Source organism: Ursus americanus, chromosome 2, assembly GCF_024610735.1.
Source record: "Ursus americanus isolate L20-20 chromosome 2, mUrsAme1.1.p, whole genome shotgun sequence".
NCBI lineage: Eukaryota > Metazoa > Chordata > Mammalia > Carnivora > Ursidae > Ursus > Ursus americanus.
In genome coordinates, this window is record NC_142128.1 from 26,346,009 (window position 1) to 26,364,970 (window position 18,962).

General features: G+C 48.9%; 1 protein-coding gene across 5 annotated transcripts in view; it reads left to right on the forward strand.

Annotated features, from left to right (window-relative positions):
- Positions 1-18,962, forward strand: part of SYT17 (synaptotagmin 17) — a 107,670-nt gene that overhangs the window by 31,309 nt on the left and 57,399 nt on the right. For 3 of the 5 annotated variants that reach the window (XM_087870169.1, XM_087870171.1, XM_045770891.2), the window contains 2 exons: positions 10,479-10,627; positions 13,581-14,200. In XM_087870169.1, the coding sequence (XP_087726295.1) occupies positions 10,479-10,627; positions 13,581-14,200 (769 nt within the window). Of the gene's footprint in view, positions 1-6; positions 3,447-3,608; positions 3,632-4,316; positions 4,466-10,478; positions 10,628-13,580; positions 14,201-18,962 lie in introns of those variants that run through there. The other 2 variants (XM_087870174.1, XM_045770890.2) reach the window with 2 other exon arrangements.

Below are 18,962 nucleotides of genomic sequence, written 5' to 3' on the forward strand. Positions count from 1 at the left end.
TGGGGGGTGCCGCGCCCCCTCCGGCGGTGAGCGCGCGGAAGGGAGGGCACACGGCGGGGCTCCCACAAACTTGCCTCGAGAAAAGGGGTGCCCGAGGGCACGCAACCTGTGCAGCGGCGGGGGTGCGACCCAGGATAGGGGGCTGGGGACCCCCACACCCCGGGATGCTGGGCCCCTGTGGACTCACGCGCGCCCTCGCTTCCTGGGGAGGGAGTGGGGGTGGGGCGGACTTTTCTGCCCCCATCTCCTCTCCTTGCACCCCACCCCAGGGGAGGGGCCGCGGGGAGGGCGGCCCGGGACGCGCCAGCCGCCCGGCCCGCCAGCTGCCGTTGCCGTGGTGATGGCTCTGGCTAATTGGCCGGCAGAGCGAGCCTGAGGCAGCTGTTCCGGCCAGGAGGGACAAGGACGTCGTCTCTCCCGGGCACTGCGTGCTGAGGGGTGGGGGACATACTATAGCGCGCTGTTGGTGGGGGCGGGAGCAACCGATCATTTTCGGCCATTGCATTGGGGTCTGGGAGTTGTGGACCCCCATCACCTTGAGGAAACTCTCACAAGAATCCTTGGACCGAAATAATTTCCAAGCATCCTTTTTGGGGGAGGCTGCTTGACTACGAGACCTTTCCCTTCAGTACAAGGCGGGGAAGTGGCGACAGGTCAGCGCCAAGGTCATGCAGTCAGACCTGCAGTCAGACCCGTTGAGCTGCTTGCTTTCTGGGGTTGGCTCCTCTCTGCCCAGCAGAGAAGCCTATAGGTTCCCACATTTAGGGTGCATCTGGGCTCACTTCTCTTACCCTCGGCTACAGCTGGGGGGCTGCTGGTCTCTTAGTTCCCCACTGGCTCACATCTTTTCCTCAGACTTTTCAACCTGGCAGGAACTCTGTCACCGTCTCTCCATCCCTCTCGTGGCTTAGATTTGCTCCATTGGCTTATATGGAATCTCTAGGTCCTCTTTTTAAGTTCAGTGAAGGTCATATTAACTGCACACTTAAACTGCATGCTGAGTGTTGTGGGGCTATTTCACAGTCACTCAACAAACACTTGAGTGACCACCTACTATATGTGAGCGATGGGGATACAGTTGTGAAAACAGCACAGTCTCTGCCCCTCAGAATACACACTCTAGTGAGAAATACACAATATTAGAACATGCTTCTGTGGTTTTTAATAACCACCTTCAGGACAGGGATTAGTGACTTGCCCAAGGTCACACAGCTGCTTACGGGTCATGGTGGGATCTAAAAGGGAGATGGTGGGAATCGGTGGGGGATTGGTTAAGCAGCTAAAATGAGACTGGCTTGGTGAAACTGACTTTCCTTGTAGAACAAGGTATGAAACTTTTTCTATAAAGGTCCAGATAGTAAATTTTTTTTCTTGGGGTGCTACATGGTCTGTGTCACAAATACTCAATTCTGACTATGGCATCGAACGGCCATAGACAATAGTAAAGGCATGGGCGTGGCTGTGTTCCAATAAAACTATTTATGGACACTGAAATTTGAATTTCATATACTGTATGCTAGTCAAGAAGTACTCATTTTCTTTTGATTTTTTTCCAACCATTTAAAAATGTTCAAACCATCCTTAACTAGAGGACCAGACAAAAAAGCAGGTTGTGGGCTGGATTTAGCCTTGCAAGTCATAGCTTGCCAACCCCTGTTCTAGAATATCTGGATTCTCCTTCTTCCTGTTTCTGTCTTGAACCAGTGATCCCCTATCTGGTCAAATCATGAACCCAGTGGACCCAGTGTAAGGAAAGACTAAGCGTGCTGGGAATATAAAAACATCTTCCCTCCCCTCTTCCTCTTCCTTGGTTTCTCTTTGTTCCTGGACATTCGTCTTGTACCTGGGGTTTGAGAAAGCTGGGTGATTGGGCCCTAGGGTGGTCTTGTCTCTACTCACATGGTTTTATAAACAGTGTCTTTTGATCTCCACACACCCAGGAAATGCTTTCCTCTACGAAAGGAATGGGCATGGACTGTTGTCCAAGGAAAAAGCAGCCCTTTATCCTTGCACTTTATTGTAAGCATTTTCAAGCACTTTCTCATGGAAGTGCACGAGGGTGTAGCTTTTTGCTTTTTCACTGTTGTATCGGCCAGGACAGTCTCTGATGCCTAATAGGTTCCATCTGGTCTTGACAAACCACCTTGTTCTCATAAAGCCACGGAAAGAGTGCAGATATTTTGCAGCTGGGCAGCACGTGCAAGCATTTTCATAGTCAGAGTCCTAGCTTAGCCCTTCCACTAGAGAAAAGAGGTAACTGAGGTTCAGAGTGGCCGTCTGACTTACCCAAGTCACATGATTGGCTGGTGGTGAAGCCAGCGCTAACACTTGCCCGCTCAGCTCTGCGTGGCCCCCAAGCCTCTTCAGGGCTTGCTCTGTATGTGGTTCGAGTTTTGCTTTTGGAAGAGTTCGTGATTAGTGCCTGAGACTTTCTTTCCCAAGCTGCAGCCATTCCCTTATCACTTCAAGGATTTTGAATTTTTCATGAGCTGTGTACCACTTGTACTATATTTACTTAATACTTTTTTTCTATAAATGGACTCACTTTTTTTTTTAACTTAAAATCACATGAAAAGGAAACTTTATGTCACTACCATAATAGACAACCAGGGTCACTTGGTATAAACAAAAGGCAACTGGAAAAATAAACAATGATAATAATGCCACATAGTTATGTCCAAGGTTCTGAGCTGAGGTCTGCTCTCTCTTTAAAAAGGAAGAGGAGGTGGGGAGGAGACGTACAAGTGTTAGAAACATGTTAACATGCACTGCTACCAAATTGAGACCTCCTCCTCCTTGAGAGAAAATTGAAGAAGAGGATAACTTTCTTTGTCTTGATTTAAAGTTCTGAGTTTGAGTTCATCTCCAGGATTTATCCCAGGCTGGGATGCGGGGCTCCTAATCTACCTGGTTTACTTGGCCCATTAATTCCTAAACCGCTGCGACTCTTCCCTGGCAGAGGGGGAGGGAGTCTGTGCCTTGGGAACCTGTGAGAAGTCCTGGTGGGAGGTGGGGCTGAAAAGGAGGTAGCCCCACCCCCACCCCCTCCCTGGGCCAGATGATGGCTTCCTTTTCTGCTCCCTGTGTTTGTGGGTGGTCATATGAAACTCCCCACCATCACCATTGGAGCAGAATTATAAGGTAGGGCCTCTGGGAGGGTGGGGGGAGCCAAGTCACTTCCACTGTGTGCCTGCATGTTAGCTGATCATGTCCTTTTGGGTTGTCTTCATGGCTATTTCTGTATAGGAAGGTTTGCTCTTCTGAAGTGTGGCTGCATTGGATAGCATGACTATCTATCCACCCGCTCTGATTCATAACAGCATACGGTGCAAATCAAATCGAAATGCTAAAGTTTCCCATTTATTCGGTGTTGGTTAGCCAGGAGGCTACTAGCAGCCCCGCACGTAGCCGCACCTTGTTAGGGAGTCCGCTCCCTTCCCAGGATGGTAAGTGGAAAGATGCAGGGCTTTTTTTTCTTTCTTTCTTTCTTTCTTTCTTTTTCTTTTTTCTTTTCTGAGTTGCTGGAATATTGCTAAACTGGTCTTGTCTCTCTTTTTGTAATCCTCTCACCCCCGACGCCCCTTGGCTTCTTCGTGGATCTCTAAAAGGGCAGTTGGAACCTTTAAACGAGGTGGGTTAATTTGATGATTCCTTTGGTCTGGTTTCTGATCAAGAGGTGCTTGCCTTTCACTTTGGAGTCTTATGTGGGGCTGTGGGGCTGTTCCTTATTAAATGATGACTGGGTGTTTAGAACGCACGGTTTTGATGCCTTTCTGTGGAAGGGAGGGAGATCCCCGGGAGGGAGATCCCGATGAAGAGGAGACGCTGGTAGACAGGCTAGATTGCTCTCCCCACCCCCTCCTTACTCTGTTTTGGTTACCTCTGTTTACTTTCATGTCACTGAGACGATTTTTTAAAAAACCTTTTTTGCTTTGCTTTCAAGAAGACAGAGTAATATTCATTGTGTTTCGAGAACATATTGTCTAGCCCTCCTGATGTTGTATAAACCACCCACCTGTCAAGAAAGACATTCACATAAGCTACCAGGGAAAATACCTGCAAATGTTTTGCTCGCTATTAACGGGTCCAGCGAGTTGGTGTTTGCCATCGTTGTGCCTGCAGTTGGTAAATAGAAACGGAAAACATTTTGTTCTAAGTGTTCGGTGGCAGAGACAGACCTCCTGAATGTCCTTATTTCTCAGCAGGGATCGGCTGCTTGTAATTTTTCGGGTGTTTTTCCTTTTCCTCCTCTCCACCCCTCCCACCCCCCCCCCACTCCCCCTCTCTCCGCTGCCCACCTCCCCCGATGGCCTCAGGGTTTTCTTTCTAGAATCTCCGATCTGCTACTGTGCAGTTGGACTTGCAGGCACTGCTGTCAGAAGTGCTATGAGTCCAGCTGTTGCCAGTCGAGTGAGGATGAAGTTGAAATTCTGGGACCTTTCCCTGCCCAGACTCCTCCCTGGCTGTAAGTAAAACTGCTCTGAACTTCCTTGAGAGCAGTCTCAAGACGTTTTCTTTGCTCAGTTTGTGTGAGGGGGTGCGGGCAGGAGGGCTCAGGGTATGAACAAGGGGGAAACGCCGAGTGTCTGTGGGCCTCTTTGCTGCCGACAAGGGTGGGGGGACCTGCTCTGTGCCTCTTGTTTTGTGTGGCAAGCTGGTGGCCGGGCTCTAGTTTAGCTGGTTTCTTCCTCGGTGCCTCTGAGATGCGAACGGTGCAGTGCTAAACCTGTGTGCACGTTTAATCACGTTGAGTGTCATCCCAAGTGGCAGAAGAGCTCCGTGAGCACCTGCATTCTTCAGGGGGATGTCGAAATTCTAAAGGTGGCCATCCATGTCAGGATGACCCACGGTCCTTGCACCCGACCCAGTGCCTGGCACAGAGGCGATGCTGCCTGGTTGGTAGACTGAATGGACACGCAAGTGCCTTGTTGCTGGTCTGCACAAGAACTTCAGACACAGGGAAGCAGAGAAGCACCTCCAGACTCCATCCTGTCCTCCAACGCTGTTTATGTTCTCTTCTGGCATCTTTCGTTTTATTTCCAATTCGTGCTCCTCCCGCGCCTGCATACAACATCTCCATCTGCCAGTCGCTCCGATATTTTGGGAACGCAGTTTTGAAGCTTCTCAGCCACGTGTCTGATCCACCTCTCAGTGGCTAAGAGAGGAACGTGGCCAGAGCGCCTGGGTTGAGTCTATAAGGCCAGCGCCGAGAAGGGCCTGGCCATCATTGAGTACAGCTCTCCTGACATAGAGCGGGAGGCCCGGAGAGGGCCCGAGCCAGTGCAAGGGCCCACAGCCAGCGCCTCAGTGGGAAACTGGTGCTGTTCTAGCTAAATCTTTGAGCTGAGATTCTGAAAGTCCATGATATCCCCTCTTTCCCTCCAAGTTGGGGGTCATGATTCAGTCCTCTCATTTGCTCTTCTTAGAAGCAAGCATGAAATATTTCCATAGCAAAATGGCTCTATGTCAGGCTCTGTGCCTTCAAATCCTCTGTCTCCTCCTTTTTTCTAGTTCTGTGACCTTGGGCAAGTTGTTAGTTCTCTGTGCCTTGATTTCCCATCTGTAAAATGGGGATAATAACAATAATAGTGTTTATCTCATATGGTTGTTGTGGTGGCTGCCTGAATTAGTCCACAGAAGAGCACTTACGAATGCTTGGCACCTGCTTGGCAATCATAAATATAAGTGATTCGTCTTACCCTGTTTGGTCTCGGGTTCCTCATCTATAAAGTGAGAACAGTAATAGAACTTATTTTACAGAGTTGTGGTTCAGAGTAATGAGTTGTGCACATAACATGCTTCATAGAGTAGTAAATATTCATTTCTGAATTTGTAGGTATTGATGGAGATTCTTTAAACTGGTGTAAAGGCAGTGTTAAGAAAAGCTTGCATTTGTCACGGGTTGTAGCCTGGATCCTGCAGCTATGCGTAGAGTTGAGATGGTTGGTGAATGATCGAGAGATCGTTCCCATTTTCCAATGCCCTGGTGGCAGAGGTTGGCTCAGCCCATCTGGTGTCTTGAAAGCCATGCTCAGAAGAATGCCAGCTCTGCGAGGGCGGGGTTTTTATCTGTGTTGTTCAGTCCAAAAAATTGTTATTGACCAACTGACGAACCTACAGGCAGAAATTGAATCCTGAAAGTGCCAGTCATCTGGTTGAAAACTTAATCTCAGTGTCTTTGGTAACTATTTCTCGAGTATGCTCTGTGTGCCGGGCGCTGTGGGATGCAGACACTAGATAGAGTCTGATTACTGTGCTCAGGAGATTTTAAACCTAGTACAGGAGACGAGGCAGGTATGTGGGTCCAGCCGCCCCCTAGAGTTGTGCATTCACACTCTGCACACTCATATGACAGTTCTGCTTAGAGTCTCATCGTGGAAAAAATCCAGGACAGTGGCTTCAGGCATAGCTGGATCCAGGGGTCAGATGTTTTCATGGGCATGCATTTGTGCCCTCTCCCCACACCTCTCTCTGTTTCTTCTATATCGGCCTCATTCTTTTCTGGGCGGTGAGGAGGGGCAGAGGGAGAGGGAGAGAGAATCTTAAGCAGGTTCCACGCCCAGCTTGGAGCCCGACACAGGGCTCAGTCTCACAACCCTGAGATCATGACCTGAGCCTAAATCAAGAGTTGGATGCTTAACCAACTAAGCCACCCAGGCGCCCCCATATTGGCTTCATTCTTAAGCTTACTTTCTTCATTGGTTCATTCTCAGTAGCCACAAACAAACCAGGAAGGGCTCTCATTGCTCTGATTTGGGTCATGTGCCAATCACTTTTGCTTGGAGGAAATAGTGCTAGGATCATGCCTGGATTGTCTGACCACCCTGGAACTAGGGAAAGGGTCATTCCCACCTGACATACAGGAACCAAGCTAGTAGACCAGGGGTGGGCAAACTTCTCCTAGAAAGGGCTTAGTCTGTCAAAACCACTGCTAGACATAGTGTGAAAGCAGCCACAGGCGGTGCATTAATGAATGGGCGTGGCTGTGTTCCAGTCTTACTTCACGTAGGAAGTCAGGCAGCAGATTGGGCCCCATAGCTCGCCGATCTTTGTAATAGACAGTTGGGGTGCTGTAACCAGAGAGGAGGGAATGGACCCTGGGTGAGTAAACTCCACAGCACCTAGGAAGAATTGGGGGAATCATGGAAGATGAGCCTGCAAACTCAGGTCATGTAGGGTCTTGAATGCCAGATCAAGGAATTTGAATTTGCCTCTAAACTAGTGGAGAATCCTGATGGACCCAGAAAATCACTGTCAGGTACCTGTTTGCCCCAGATGCCCAGAGGTTGAGTGTTAGAGATGCATGGCCTAGGTTCTAGCGCTGAGCTGGAGGACAGTTGCACTTTACCCTGGCTGCTGACCCACTGTGCAAGTGGAGGACTCTTTCCGGGGGCAAGGAGTGGGGACCCTCTGGGAAGACACTTACTTTGGTTTTGCCACAAACAGAGAAGAAGGCTGGAACCTCCCCAGCACAGCCGATGCACCACACCGCTCTGGAAGGCCCATTCACCTGGTAGTCGTTATGAATGATACCACCTGAACTAGAGTCTAGAGCCTGAACAACGGAACATGACTTTCCGTGCTTCTCAGGATGAATATCTTGAATCCTGGGTAGCAACTTAGTACATTTTTGGCACTCAACATAATGCAAAACGTTAAGAGAAATCTATAAAGGGGAGGCGGGTTAAATCATTCAAAAAGTGAATTTACAGCTTGTGCTTTCCCCAGATTTATTTACCAAGTGGGCAGTTGTATGTTATCAAACAGGCAGGGAGTAGAAATGTCAAGTGTACAGGCTTTGCAGTGCTGTTCCTCCTGTGACATTTGAGCTAAGAACCACAGGAGATGCCTCTCCGTGGGGCGGCCTGTGGCCTTTGAGCTAGTCCTTTGAGTGTGGGATTTTGGGGGACACACCATTAATTGTCATATATGCTCCTGTCATTTGGGTCCCCCAGCTTTCCTTGGCTGGGCTGGGCTCATGAAGGTCAGGGAAACTGTAGACAGTCCAACTGGCTCCTTTTGGAGGGATGCCAGAAAGACCCTCATCAAAGAGTGAACTAAAGTCAAGTCATTTCTTTGTCTATCAAGCATGTATCGAGGACGTACCATTACACCGCTCTGACAGGCCTCATAAGGGATACCCAGCTCAGTAGTTTGGGGCGTGCTGTTCGGAGCCTGGTGTTGCTGGACTTCATTGGGAGTTTAACAGTGGTGCAAAATAATGATCCATCCCATCCCCCACGCCACCACGCTTCCATTCCATGCCCCACCCCCACCATCTGTAAAGGGGGTAAGGCCTATGAATAACAAGTAAACTCTGGATTGTTTTAAGGAATAATGAGATGGTTCAGACAGCATTTAGCATACTTGGTGCTTAGCACCTGGTACCTTTGATCAAGAGTACAGATCGCCCCATTAAGGAGCGTACCTTGCTGTGTGAGCCCCCCCCCCGGGGGGGGAGCAAGATATGCACTCAGATCATTTTGAGACAAGATGAAATCAGATAAGAATCACAAGAAGGGTGAAGTTATTCGTTCATTTACTGAGAAAATAAACGTGGAAGACTCCACACGTGCCAGACGCCGTGCTGGGACCAGGTCGGGGGTAGTGAGCGAGAGACACGGAGCAAGGACTTTGTGTCAGACGCAGAAGATAAGCCACAACCAAAGAGAATTATGTGCGTTGATGAAGAGGGAAAGAAGGGCTGATGGGGTAGGAGGAGGTGATAGGGACAGGGTGGGGCCTCTCTGAGGAGGTGGTGTTGTGAGGCTGAGACCTGACTGATGAGAAGGAACCAGATAGGAGATGGAGGCAGGAAGAGCATTCCAGGCAGTGGCAATAGCATGGCTCAGCTCGGTGTGTTGGAGGAGGGGCTGGGAAGCCTGGTGGGTGCAGAGGAGGCCGGGGTGGCTCAGACATTGTCTGAGAGGACTCATCTGAGGCTTCAGGGACCACAACACTTAAGCTGAGCCTTGAAGACTGAATGGGAGTTCACAGGCTGGAGGTGGCTGCTGCAGTGACGTATGGCAGTGGCCCTCCAGGAAACAGGCATGCAGGTGGGGGTGCCTGAGGGGGTTCCACCTTCTTTGGAAGATGCTGCAGCTTTCATATAAGGGAGAGAGAAGAATGAATGATACAATATGGCTATATTTCTGTGCCTTCCCCTACTCCCCCTCCGCCCATTTCGTCTGCACCTTTTACTGACAGGAGCTGGAGGCATGCAAGGACGGGGCATTCCCCCACACCCCCTCCCCACGCCCCAGTAATATGCACAGTCTTATCCTGGCTGTGACCCTTATATTGCTTTGGAAGAACATCAGATCCATCTCATTTCATGCACAGGATGCATCTAAAGACCTCCTAGAATTGGAAACTTGCATTTTTCAAGACTAGCTTCTGCACAGGTTTAAATGTCAAGCTGGGGGGGAGGGTGCAGTCTCAGAAGGTATCCAACTACAGGCACAGTAGCTTAGGGGCATGTCAGTAGCAGCATCCATCTCCCGGCCATGCCGCCAGCTTTTTTCTCCTCCTCTGCCCCCAGCATCCTTACCTGGCTTTATGGGGATTGGGAGATCTTAAAGATTGTAATCAAGCCAGCTAAAACATATTGAGCACATACCTACTACATACCAAGATTTATTCTAAGCATTTTATATGTGCTAACACATTCAGTGTTGAGAGCAACCATATAAGGTGGGTACTATATTCCCATTTTACAGATGGGTATGTGGAGGCACAGAGAGGAAGGGCCTTGCCCAAGGTCACCCAGCCAGGGTTCAGACCAAGAGGTTGTGCTCTTAGTTACTACCCTGTATCTCCCCACCCCCGACCCAGTGCTTTTTCTTCTTTTAGTATTTTTCATCCTCCTTGGGAGCACATTGAAAAATGAGCTGCTGTTCATTTTTAGCTGTTTTCTTCACATTGCACTATTGCTCTTAAGTCATTGATTCTCAGGGCCATTTTGTAGCTTTAGCCCTGCCACTCACAGAACTCTTGAGTTGACACTGTTACAGGATACATTTAAAAAATGTTCAAGTGTAGACACAGTGAGGGTTGAAACAGCAGGCCATTTCCCACCAACAGCCACTTGCAAAAGTTCAGATGGGTATAGACAACCCCATGGTTCCTTCCAGACTGAGGATTGACAGGTCTGGGCTTGACTTAGCCAATGTGGCGCCCCCATGTGGCAACAGCCTGAATAAGTACATATCCCTCCCTGCTGTCCTCTCTTGAAATTATGCACATTCTTGACAGATTGTTCTAAATTGGAAAGTATTTATTCATATCATTTCACATTTTGTGCAAAAAGTAAGACGTTGTTGAGAGTCTAGGGCTGCCACACTGATTCAAGTTTGTATTACTGCAAGTTGTATAAACTGGATCTGAGAGCTGTTTCGTTGTGGGTCTGTCCCCAGGGGCAGGGATGCCAGTCCCTGGAGATTTTTTGACAACCATTGAGACCTCATCCCTTCCTATAGGATGGCCAGCCGGAGCAGTGACAAGGACGGGGACTCCGTCCACACAGCCAGTGAAGTCCCTCTGACCCCGCGGACCAACTCCCCAGATCGAAGATGCTCGTCCTCAGACACATCTAAGTCTACATACAGCCTGACCCGAAGGATTTCAAGTAAGCATCTTTGCTGTGACTGTCTAGGGATCGTGGCTCATGCAATTCTGTGCTGTTCGTCCTCCATTCAGGGCCCATGGATTAAAATCCCATTAACCAGATCCCCAGGACAAAAGAAGAGAGCTGGCTTCCCAGACACTCGGCAGCATCCCCAAGGAAAGATGTGAGGGAAGGTGTTGTCTCTGGGGAGGGGACAGAGTGGAATGACAGTCCGGGAGACAAGATGATGGAGAGATAATGACAATGTGACAGGAGTGCGTTGCACCTGATTTCTGCTGAGTTCAGTCAGAAGCACTTATTTTGATCGATTTTTCTTTTTACTGATCACAAGTTTCATTGAATTGGCTCATCTGATTGACATGGTCAGCATATATCATTTCAGACCCCGAAAGGCGAGTGTTACCATGTCGTATGGCAGCGTTTGCTTGCAAATTCAAGTAACTTTGGGGGCCCGATGGGTTGTGTGAGTGAATGAGTTGCAGAGGGTTGGACAGAGATGAGGATTGTTCTAATGCAGTGACAAGTGGCAGCTGACTCAGCCTCAGTTACCAGGGCAGGGTGGGGGACTGTGGCCATTTGGGAAGCTAGTGCCCGACTAAAAGGGGCAGCCGCTACTCAGCTCTTGCTGCGGGAGAGAGATTGTGGGCTCCATATTGCCTGCCCTTTCTAAAGAGAAACTGGCAATCTGGGTTTTTATATGAAACTTCTTTAGCTTTAAACCCAGACAGAATGTATCTCTGGGTCAAATAGGGTCCACAGGCCCCCCCCGGTTGTCTGCTCGGGTGTACGGCATCTGTGTTTGACCAGATGGCATGATTTGGGTGTGGAGGAAAAAGGATAAAGCCCAAAGACTCCCAGCCTCCTTTCGCTCCCCCAAAGTATCTCTGCTGTCTCATTCAGCTGTCTGCAGTTCACTTAACAGAGGGGAAAAAGCTTAAAACTCATGAAATAAATCCACTCAGGTGGAAATATTGGTGTCTGATCTTTCCTGGGGGTACATGGGGGCAGGGGAAGGAAATAGAAGTTCAAGGGCTTGAAAGAGTGAAACAGAGGAGACGTGAAGCTTCTGTAGGCCTCAGTCTTTCCATCTGTAAAGCAAGAGGCCTGTTCTCGACCTGCCCTGTCCAGTACAGTGGCCACGAGCCGCACGTGGCTGGTGAGCATTTACGTGGGGCTAAGCCCGGTCGTGACGTGCAGGATGTGTTCTATACCCACGATTTTTTTTTTTTTTTTAAGATTTATTTATTTATTTATTCGACAGAGATAGAGACAGCCAGCGAGAGAGGGAACACAAGCAGGGGGAGTGGGAGAGGAAGAAGCAGGCTCAGAGGAAGAAGCAGGCTCATAGCGGAGGAGCCTGATGTGGGGCTCGATCCCATAACGCCGGGATCACGCCCTGAGCCGAAGGCAGACGCTTAACCGCTGTGCCACCCAGGCGCCCCTATACCCACGATTTTGAAGCCAGGAAACAAAAGAGAATTTAAACTGTCTCACTACAGTGTTTTCATTTTGATTAGATATTGAAAATATTAAAACTAATTTCACCTGTTTCTTTGCACTTTTAAAAAATCGGAAGATTTTATGTTACCTGTGTGGTTTGTATTTCTGAACCCCATTGTATTTCTTTTGAATAATAGCACCGATCTAGATGATTCCTAGATCTCCTGCCCAGCTCTGTGCACAAATGATTTTCATTTAGCACGTAGTTATTGAAATACCAAACTATGCACCAGACCAAAGTCTCATGGTTTTAGCACACAAGACAGGCGTTGGCGCAATTAACAAGCATGTCATGAAGGAACGAGTGCTACATGACCTTGCTTTATATGAGGAATCTGATGGACTCCTAGGAGCAGAGAGGAAAGTGTGGTTACCAGGGACTGCAGGGACGGGGTAACCTGGGGTAACTGGGGAGGTGTTGGTTTCCGTTACGCGAGATAAAGAAGTGCTAGGGATCTGCTATACAGCACAGTGCTTATAGTTAACAATATTGTACTGTATACTTAAAATTTTACCAAGAGACTTGATCTTATGTGAAAGGTCCTTATCACCAAAAAAATCAAGTAAATAAAGAAAGCAGGAGAACACTTGGGGAGGTGATGGGTATGTTTATAGCATAGAATGTAGTGATGGTGTTATGGGTGCGTACTTACCTCCAAACTCATATGCATGGCTTTTGTCTATGTCACTTGTGCCTCAGTTCAAGAGTTTTTTTTTTTTTAATTCTGTGAGCTCATTGCTAGAATAGAGGGATGAGCAAAGATTCGAATGATGGACTTGGGAGCCATGAACTCTGCTGGTTGAGGGGAGAGGGGAGAGGCGCCCCACAAGTGGGGAAGTCCAAATATGATCCTTGAAGAAGTACAGTGGTTACCATTTAGCAAGGTCTTACTGTGTGTGTATTCTGTGCCAAGCCCTTTCCATGCATTGGCTCTGTGAATCACCATACTCTTTGAAGCAGGTGCTATGATTGACTCCATTTTACAGATGGGGAAACTGAGTCCCAGGAACTCTGGCTCAGGAGTCCACTCTCCGGAAGTGGAGGGAGTATCGGGTCACAGTTAGCCTCAAGACTCGGGGGCCAGACCGGCTGGGCTTGACTCCTGGTTCTTCCTCTTACTACCTGTGTCACTTCTGGAGACTTATTTCGAGTTTCTGTTTACTTATCTGTCAGGTAGGGATCACTGTAATCTAATACCTTGTGGTGATCCCATGACTTGATATGTCAGTGCGTTGAGAACAGTGGCTGGCAGTGATGGAGGTGGTCATGCCACCGTGTTGCCTCTCAGAGAATAAATAAGAGGATCTCAAGGTATGGAGAGCAGATGGCAAAGAGCCTAAGGAAACGGGGTGAACAACGTGAGAATCTGGGAACTGTTGCCAGTCTCATGAAGCGGTCTGGGGTTTGGTCCCACATGTGGCGGTGTTAATTGTATTTCTGGTGGCTGTTTAGGTCTCGAATCCAGACGACCCAGCTCCCCGCTCATTGATATTAAACCCATCGAGTTTGGTGTTCTCAGCGCCAAAAAGGAGCCCATCCAGCCCTCGGTGCTCAGACGGACCTATACCCCAGATGACTATTTCAGAAAGTTCGAGCCCCAACTATACTCCCTTGACTCCAACAGCGACGATGTGGACTTCCTGACCGATGAGGAGATCTTGTCCAAGTACCAGCTGGGCATGCTGCACTTCAGCACCCAGTACGACTTACTGCACAACCATCTGACCGTGAGGGTGATCGAGGCCAGGGACCTGCCACCCCCCATCTCCCATGACGGCTCACGCCAGGACATGGCGCACTCAAACCCCTACGTCAAGATCTGTCTCCTGCCAGACCAGAAGAACTCGAAGCAGACGGGGGTCAAACGCAAGACCCAGAAACCCGTGTTTGAGGAGCGTTACACCTTCGAGATCCCCTTCCTAGAAGCGCAGAGGAGGACCCTGCTGCTCACCGTGGTGGATTTTGATAAGTTCTCCCGCCACTGTGTCATTGGGAAGGTGTCCGTGCCTCTCTGTGAGGTTGACCTGGTGAAAGGCGGGCACTGGTGGAAGGCGCTGGTCCCCAGTTCTCAGGTAAGGGGTGGGTTGGCGGTGTCTCTTCTGGGAGCTTTAAAAAAAAAAAATGATTTTCATTTCATTATTTAAATCGCCTTTGCATTTTAAAACCTTTTTATTTTGAAATAATTTTTGACGTACAAGCAGTTGCCGACGCCATACAGAGTTCTTGTGTTCTCTTCATCCAGCAGCCCCAGTGATAAATCTTACACAACCAGAGTGCGTTAGCAATGCCAGCAAAGTGACGTTGGCAACGAAGCTTTGGACCTTATTGAATTTTCACGGATTTTTTACATGCATCACTCTGTGTGTGTGTGTGTGTGTGTGTGTGTGTGTTTATGTAGTTCAATGAAATTTTATCACATGTATAGATTCATGTAACCACCACCACCCTGAGAGCTTTTTGTCATCGATGCCGGGTTATTTAATAAGGAGAATGATTATCCAGGGTATGAAGCCATCAGTCATTTTGACTTTCAGAAATTGATTTGGGAAAAATAAAATGAGGGCTGAAGAACAGGATGATATATGGATGTTTTTCAGGCAAATTGTGAGATTGGCTTCTTTCCCCCTACCAGCCCACAGACAGGCAATTGGCTGCTTGGGAAGCCACCCACGGACCAGGCTCTGTCCCCAGTGGGCTGATAGCATCCCTCCCTTGGGCATTCTGTGGACTGGAGAATGACAGTGCACGCGGTGTGGGCGGAAGGAGGAGGTGGGAACCCAAGGGAAGGAAAAGACCCAGCCACTTGGAGGCCAGTCTAGTCCATTCACGCTGAGGGTGACTATCTTGTGGAATGTAGGCAGGGTTGTTTGGTGTCCGACACACCAAGGTGCTTTTCAAAGCTGAACTCTACTGGTCAGGGGTTGGATGATCCAGCATCACACCTGGAGCACAGGTTTTAGACATGGGGACTGGATGAGTTGCTCCACTGTGTGTGTGTGTGTGTGTTTGTGTGTGTGTGTGTGTGTGTGTGTGTGTGTGTGTGTGTGTGAAAGATAGATTTATCCTTCTCTTCGTTTGGATCCCCCAAGAAGAAGAAAATCCCTAGGCAAGGGAAGTCATTTATTAGGGAGGGGACACCAGAGGACACACCAGGAGGGAGTGGGAAATTCACACAAAGTATGCATTACCCTCAGCTGGCCGCCACTGTGGGTGACTGGAGCCGAAACCTCCTGGGGGAATGGGAAGCCAGCGTTAGACACATGCCTATGAGTCTTTCCACCTGAGGGGTGGGGGAGCTGGGGTGTGTATACACCATCTCCTATCATCCATCGAATGAGGGCTGTTGGGGGATGGAGATGCTCCTTCCCTGGCATTTCTGGCCCATTAACATTGGCAGATAAAGAGACCTTTGACATCTGCAGATGCAAAAAAAAAGCACAAGAGCTGGCAGCTGCACGCGGGCCTGTGTGCACCGAAGTGATCAGGACCAGGAGACGGTGGTCCAGGTGTTAGCAGTTTTTGCTGTAATCCCATAGCCTCCTTCCCATCACATGATCAGGACGTATTAGACGCTTTCCATGTAGCCTCCTCAATGGGCTATCAGTGGGCTTTCAACCATCAAGAAACTGAGAGTTGAAAGAGGAAGGCCCACTGTCAATCTGTATGGCCAGCTCGATTGTGCACATCAGTGTGGAAGACCCTGGACATCCAGAGAATCTGGACATCCACACACCTTGCCTTGGCTGAAATGTTAGGTCTTGGCTGAAGTGTTACAATTTCAGCAGAGATTTCCAGGCCCATCTGCCCTAGTTTGATTCTCCCAAAATCCGAGGCCAAGGCAAGGCCCTGGGTGCAGGTAGTTCATTTAGGAGGTGATCCCAGGAAGCAGTGAGGGGTGAGGAGAACACAAGGAAGGAGGGAATGTCAATGGTGGCTCTTCAGGTTGCCATTCTGGCCTTTTCATACTGGTCAGCTGGGCTCCCGCAGCCTCGCGGATGGGCTGGGACAGGAAGCAGCCATCTTCCTGAGCTGATACCTTTCCCAAGCAGGACTTTGGGACCGTCTCTAGCTGGCACCAGAGGCCACTTCCCCGAAGTGAACTTTTTCCCACCAGCCACTCTCCCTCCTTTCCTCTTTCTTCCTTTTCACTCAAAGAAAGGCTCATGGAAACTGGCTGAGGGAAGAGCAGACTCCCATTTCCCATCTCAGGCTGGCTCTGGAATTTACACTCTGAGTAGAAAGACTAGTTGTCTGAGGTTTGGGTTCCCTGGAAGCAGAGCTTGAGGTAAGGATTTGGGTGTGGATTAGTTTGTAGGGCTGCTGTGACAAAACATCACAAATTAGAGGCTTAAAACTACAGAAATTCATTGTCTCGCAGTCTGGATGTTAGACGTCCAAAATCAAGGCCATGCTCCCTCTGAAACCTAGAGGGGAGAATCCTTTCTTGTCGCTTTCTGGCTTCTGGGGGTTGCCGGCCATCCTTGGCGTCCCTCAGTTTACAGCTGCATCACTCCAATGTCTGCCTCTGATGTCACATGACCTTCTCTGTGTGTGTCTTTGTCTTTTCTGATAAGGACACCAGTCCTATTGGATGAGGGGGCCCACCCTACTCCATTGTGTTCCTATTTTAAATAATTACATCTGCAACAACCCTATTTCCAAGAAAGGTCACATCCTGAAGTGATGGAAGTCAGGATGATAACCTATCTTTAGGGGGATATCATTGAACCCACAGCAGGATGTAGGAGAATGCCCTGCAGGGGAGGGAGGGAAGCAGTCTAGGTGAAGGGTGACAGCCTAGGGAGGGCACGATCCTAGCCTCAGCCTGTTCGGAGGTGAGGAGAGGGAGCATGGATCACTGGATGCCACTGCAGGGTCCTTCTTCCTTCAGACTGGGAGCCAAACTTTTGTCCTCCCGCCTCTGTCAGTCATTGTCTGGGACCAGGCGGGGAAATCTGATTTTTAGCGGGGCGGCCATGGGCCTCCCTGCAGCTTCTACCCTACAGAACAGTGGTTCTGAGCCAGGGACAGTCTTGCTCTCAGGACACTTGGCAGTGCGGGGAAACGCTGCGGTTTTGGTGGGTGGAGATCAGGGGAGCTGCTAAGTACCTGCAGTACATGGGATAGCCCCCACCACGAAGAATGTTCTAGCCAAAAGCATCCGTAGCGCCAGAGGGAGAAAGCCCAGGATGGAAGAAGGGGAAGTGGAGGTTCAAGGGCAGCCATAGGGTCTGCCATGCAGGGAAGAGGAGGGCAGGGCTGGTGCCTGAAGGCTGGGGAGCCGTTTTTCCAGGAGAAACAGCTGCTGGGAAGCAGGGATAGCCAGGGGCGGAGGGTGTTAGAAGCAGACTGTCCAGGTAACTGCATTTACATTGCAAATGTAGGAAAGGAGATACTGGTTCTGAGCAAAAATCCATATCGTGCAAAGTAGGCCTGCCCTGGAGACAGAAAACAAAATCCTCACACCACGCACTGAAACCATTGGATGTCGATGCTGATTTTCCTTGCAGGCCAACGTCTGCCTTCACCAAAGCATTTGTCGGTCAGCCGAACGGGAGGGGAAGTTGCAGTGTGTCGGGTAGAAGCAGAGCTCGGAGTTTCTTGTTTTCCGCCTGCCTAACTGGCGTGGGATCAGCGTGACTCTTAGGGCTGAGTTCTAGGTTTGTGTGCCTTGGAGAACCCACGGGAATGGTGGCATGTAGGCATCCTCTGGCTTGCAGTGGAACGTCCCAGCTTTTGGGACATCTTTTTGTTTTGTTTGGTGGCTTTTGTTTGGTGGTTTTGAACATTGTGTCTTTGATCTTGGCCTTCAAGACACTAGGAGCTAATGGAGCTACTATAAATTTTTTGGTCTCCTTGATAAGGTTTGGCTAGGAGATAATCACAATGAGGACCGATAAATAGAAAGCATATGGCATGACTAAACAGTGTGCAGTTCCTCTCCCGCTAAGAGAAGTTCTGCTCATCCACGTGGATGGCGGTGAATCGACACTGTGGCCCTTGAACGTGAAATCTGTGTGGGCTCTACTTTTTCTTTTTCTTTTCTTTTTTTTTTTTTTTAAAGATTTTATTTATTTATTCGACAGGGATAGAGACAGCCAGCGAGAGAGGGAACACAAGCAGGGGGAGTGGGAGAGGAAGAAGCAGGCTCATAGCGGAAGAGCCTGATGTGGGGTCGATACCAGAACTCCGGTATCACGCCCTGAGCCGAAGGCAGACGCTTAACCGCTGTGCCACCCAGGTGCCCCTACTTTTTCTTTTTTTATGATTTTATTTATTTATTTGAGAGAGAGAGAGAGAGACAGCACGGGCAGAGGGGAGGGGCAGAGGGAGAGAGAGAAGCAGGCCTGATGACGCAGGGCGAGATCCCAGGACCCTGGAATCATGACCTGAGCCAACTGAGCTACCCAGGGGCCCTTAGGCTCTACTCTTTCTTAAAAAAAAAAAAAAAAAAAAAAAATTTTATATATATATATATATATATATATATATATATATATATGAGTAATTAATGACAAAACACACATAACAAAATTTACCATCTTATCCATTTTTAAAAAATTTTTATTTAAATTCTGGCTAGTTAACATACAGTGCAACAGCTTATCCATTTTTAAGTGCACATTTCGGTGGTATTAAGTACATTCACAGCATTATACAACCGTCACCACCATCTGTCTCCAGAACCCTTTGCATCTTGCAAAACTGAAACTCTACACCCGTTAAACAATAGCTCCCCATCCCCTGTTGCCCCCCAGTGCCTGGCAATCACATTCCTTGTGTCTCTGTGAATCTGTGTATTCTAGGTACCTCATATAAGTGGAGCCATATGGT